The sequence below is a fragment of the Stigmatopora argus genome, chromosome 3 (assembly GCF_051989625.1).
Source record: "Stigmatopora argus isolate UIUO_Sarg chromosome 3, RoL_Sarg_1.0, whole genome shotgun sequence".
Lineage (NCBI taxonomy): Eukaryota > Metazoa > Chordata > Actinopteri > Syngnathiformes > Syngnathidae > Stigmatopora > Stigmatopora argus.
In genome coordinates, this window is record NC_135389.1 from 16,148,499 (window position 1) to 16,153,271 (window position 4,773).

Below are 4,773 nucleotides of genomic sequence, written 5' to 3' on the forward strand. Positions count from 1 at the left end.
TGACTACAGTTAATAGTCAAAACTATTTTGTCCAATTCCTCATTACTGCTCCTAAAACTTTCTGGGTGGCATAAAAACACAAAGGCCATCGGAGTGACTTTCTCCCTTACCACACACTTGTCCTCCGCCTGTCCTGTACTGTCCTGTCATGCTCTCTCCTCCTCCTCCTATTCCTCTCTCTGTAAGGGGAAAAGGGAGTACTTGTGAGTCTGGACACCAGTGCTGTGTGGATAATCAGGATCCTGGTAGGTCATTTTACTTATTTACTTCTTAATGGAAAACTATTTCTAACAATATCACTATAAAAAAATAAAAAATAAAAAATGGGCTTTAATTTAAGAACATGACAAGGCGTGAGAACGATTCAAAACTGCATGATTAGGTCTTGCTGATAGAATCCGTCCGGGTTGACTAATAGGTTTACGTTACTGTCACATTTTTGGGGCAAAAATATTTATCTACGCTTATCAGCATGGTTTCGATAACAGAAAATGTTTGTAACATTGTGAACATCAGAGTATTATTGGTGGACTTCGGCTTCTGTCCAATATTTTTTAAATAAGCACGTCCTGAGAACCTTGCCTATTTTAACTGTATTCAAGATCTAGTGAAATAAATTTTATATCACTGCCCACTGTTGAGTATCAATTTTAACCTTTGTTTTTTCAATAATAGTATGTTGGGGCTCACTCATGACTTTAAATGGTCAATATCTGTGAATGTTTTTTTCTCTTTGTGTAGACCATTTCAGGATGAAACTCTGTAGTTTAAGAGCAGTGATAAACTGACAAAGAGTCCATTGAAACAAACTACAAAAAAAGTGGAGGTAAATTGTTGGGTGCCACAATGACCTCTGTGCATGGCTGTCACCTCTGTGGAGCTGTGCTCACATCCTCGTGGGTAGTGCTCCCCTCTCACCCCCCATGTCACATCTCGGTCAGATGCAGTCATACATTGCACATCCTGCTTTCACTGTAAGTGCCTAAACAGCAGAAAAAGGAGAAGTCATTTGACACCAACCATATGAGAGCATTATCAATTGATCAGTTGCATTTACAGTAGCTGTTGTTTTTCGGTTCTGCTCATGGGTAATAGAGACTAACATAATTCCCCCCCCAAAAAAAATATCTAAATAATCGAGCAATCTTATTACTGGAATCAAACTGGGATATTAGAGCAGAAGGTTTTACTTGTACGGATGTGAATTTCCTGAGTACATGATGAATACTGTTTAATCTAATCTAATTGTAATGTTATTGGAATAAAATAAAGTTATAATACTAGCGGTTCTAGCATAGAGTTGTAATGCTATGAGAATAATGATTGGCTTGTTATTGTTTGTTTGCAATTCTGATGCAATTCTCTCTTCTGCTAGGGGTATAACATGACGGGAGACCACCAAGCTGTTCCGATTATTCCAACAAAAGCTGTCCAATGGGCCAACAACACAGAAAATCAAACACATACTGCAGGTCAAAATGCTGACAGGTTCATGAGCGAGCCTCATGGGATTCACAGTGAGTCAACCCAACCTGCGATATTGAAGTCTAACAAGTTTAGATTTACTTAACTGTATAATTTATAGATGTGAATAAGAGAGGATTCCGATCAAAACATCATTTTTTAAATTGTATTTTGTTTTGCAGCAGCATCGTGGGCCATGGTCACCTTCTGTGTTGTGAGTTTGTGCGTATTGCTCTCCTTTGGCGTGTGCACGTGGAAGAAATGCCTGAAAAAAGACAAGGACAAGAAAAAGGGAAAAGAAAAGACCAAGGGTGGAGAGTGTGACACTGAAAATGAAAATAGTTTCAAAGAGGTAAAACTCCTGCAGACTTGTGCAATGTATTACGGCATCGATGTCTGTATGACATATTTGTGTGATGACTTATTTAGTGTTTTACATCTGTGAGGGCATAAACTCGAGCTATTGTAAAGCCATAAGGCTACAATAAAGCAGTTGTACAAGCAAGGCACTATTTGTTGTGTTTCAGTTGAGAATGTTGTCACGTTTGTGTGCGTACAGCCACTGAAAGTCGAAAGCAAGATGGAAACAGAGTTGACAGACATTAAACCAAAGGAGGATGAGAAGTTGGGCAGACTCCATTTTACGTTAGATTACAATTTTACTGATAATATGGTGAGGTACCTTTGAAACTCAAATGTCACCTGATAAATATAACTTTTCTTGATGGTGAATATATTCTGCTCTCACCTTCCAGCTTGTGGTGGGCATCTTGCAGGCAGCTGGTCTTCCTGCTATGGATGTTGGCGGAAGCTCAGATCCTTATGTTAAAGTTTACCTACTCCCTGACAAAAAGAAGAAATTTGAAACTAAAGTGCACAGAAAGACTTTGGAACCGAACTTCAATGAAACGTTCACATTTAAGGTTTGTTGCAATGCTGAAATTTACGGTAAAACCAATTTACAGCTAAAAAAAAAGGTTGCAATCTCAGAACAAATCCCAAATTCACTGTGGTAGAATTATGTTATACTACTATAATGTATATCGAAAGCCCCCCTACAGTCATCTTTAGACTTTTTGGGGTATTTTCATTTTATTCTTTTATGAAAAAGCCAAGGGTAAATAATAAAAACACAATCAAAACCCAATAACATTTATCAATTTGCATACAGGTACCATATACTGAGCTGGGCGGCAAGACACTGGTAATGACCGTGTACGACTTTGACCGCTTTTCCAAGCATGATGCCATCGGGGTGGTGAAGATAGCAATGAGCAGCGTGGACTTCAGCAAGTCTCTGCAGGAGTGGCGAGATCTGCAGAAGGCCGAAAAGGAGGAGGTGTGTGACTGTATGTGTGTGCATGCCATAAATAGAACTCTCAACTAATGTGTGAAGCTTGCATCGTTAAGTGAAATTCAACATAATAGCTATATCAAATATTCTATAATCATGAACATGAGGCTTGCTTTTGTTTCGGTGTATTAGAGTGAGAAGCTTGGAGACATTTGTTTGTCCTTGAGGTACGTTCCAACAGCAGGGAAGCTAACTGTCGTGATTCTGGAGGCCAAAAACTTGAAGAAAATGGATGTGGGTGGATTGTCAGGTGTGACACACAGACACACACTGCTTTTTAGTGTTTAAGTATTTCGATACTAAAGCCAAATTATGAATCAACTGAACTATTGAAGTTCTCGTTCTCCCTCTCAGACCCTTATGTGAAGCTCCACTTGATGTTGAATGGGAAAAGACTTAAGAAAAAGAAAACAACCATCAAAAAGAACACTTTGAACCCTTACTATAATGAGTCCTTCAGTTTTGAAGTATCGTGCGATCAGATAGAGGTACAAAAATGCACGGATTAATACTTAAAAACTATAAACGACTTGCATTGGAACTAAAATGCATTTTTGTGCACTTATTTACATCTGCAGAAGGTGCAGGTAGCAGTGACCGTGCTGGACTATGACAAGATTGGAAAAAACGACGCAATTGGGAAAGTATTGCTGGGAGGGGGCGTAGATGGAACCCAGCATCACCATTGGTCGGACATGCTTGCAAATCCTAGGCGGCCAATCGCACAGTGGCACAGCCTTCAACCGGAAGATGATATCAACGCTTTGATTTCCAAGAAATGAATACCTGAGGGGTTCAATGAATGAACAGACCCTCCTGACGTCATCTCCTCTTCAAATTAAACTTCTCAATTTTTCAGTTGAAACATGCATCAATTGTGTACAAATCTTCAAGATCATAATCAAGACACAAACTCAACAGCCAGTGTAAAATATACACATACATTCCATTCGAAGGTGCTGGTTAAACTTGGGGTCTTTTATTTTATCATTTATGTGCTATAGTATCTGCTGAGTTTAAACTTATAGAAAATAATTATATCAACTTAGAGCAAATCTATATAACCATTTAGCCCTTTAATTCAATTGCACTCTTATTGCATAAATAAACATGGGAAATAAATCCGCTCAGATTAAACAAACAACTTTGAGTACGGTATGTTCCATTCTTCTTCCAATACGGGACAGTATATATTAACTGGTGTTATATTGTCATGAAAATCAACAACAGAAGCTTTCGATACTTTTCCAATTTGCTATTACTAGCTGACCTTTGGTATGAAAATTGGAAAATTTTAAACTCTCATAGTTTATCATCTAATCCATTTGAAATTTACTGCTTATTAGGGAAATGTTAACTACTGCTATTTTATGTGAAATGGAAGATAGATATTGGCCATTTGAAATGGGAGCTTATTAGAATACAATACAGAGGAGCACAAAAGCTTTTAAAAATATTCATGCCACACTTTCCCTTTTACCTTATGCAATTATGATGTACTTGTGTTTTATTATTATTATTATCTTTTAGTGAAAAAGAAAGTTTCCAGGCTACCTTCTAAAAACAAGATACATTTTCTCAAAATCTAAATGTGCAATTTCCTTTTAATGCTCTTTTTCAGGCACATTTACAGTACAGTATTAACAGGGGTAGGCAAACCGGTCCTGGAGGGCCGCAGTGGGTGCAGGTTTTTGTTCCAACCCACCAAGATGACACCTTTTCACCAATCTGTTCTCTTACAACTGTAATCAGTTGATTGCAGCCAGGTGCTGCTTCCTGCAGCAGACCCCCTCATTGGCCGAATTATCTGCACTGTTTCAGTAGGGAGGAAAACCTGCACCCTCTTGGCCCTTTCTGGTATAAGTTTGACACTCGTGCTTTAAGCAATGAGATTTCTGCATAAAAGAAGAAGCACCTGACTGAAATCCACTGATTGCACTTGTAGGACACCGGAT

General features: G+C 38.4%; 1 protein-coding gene across 1 annotated transcript; it reads left to right on the top strand.

The window, feature by feature from the left end:
• Window positions 1-158: 158 nt before the first annotated feature.
• Window positions 159-3,962, top strand: syt1b (synaptotagmin Ib). The gene is made up of 9 exons (XM_077596483.1): window positions 159-245; window positions 1,376-1,517; window positions 1,647-1,816; window positions 2,024-2,137; window positions 2,220-2,387; window positions 2,636-2,803; window positions 2,951-3,068; window positions 3,173-3,306; window positions 3,397-3,962. Exons 2-9 carry the CDS (start codon window positions 1,385-1,387, stop codon window positions 3,598-3,600), a joined length of 1,209 nt encoding a protein of 402 aa, XP_077452609.1. The 5' UTR covers window positions 159-245; window positions 1,376-1,384; the 3' UTR covers window positions 3,601-3,962.
• The last annotated feature ends 811 nt before the right edge of the window (window positions 3,963-4,773 follow it).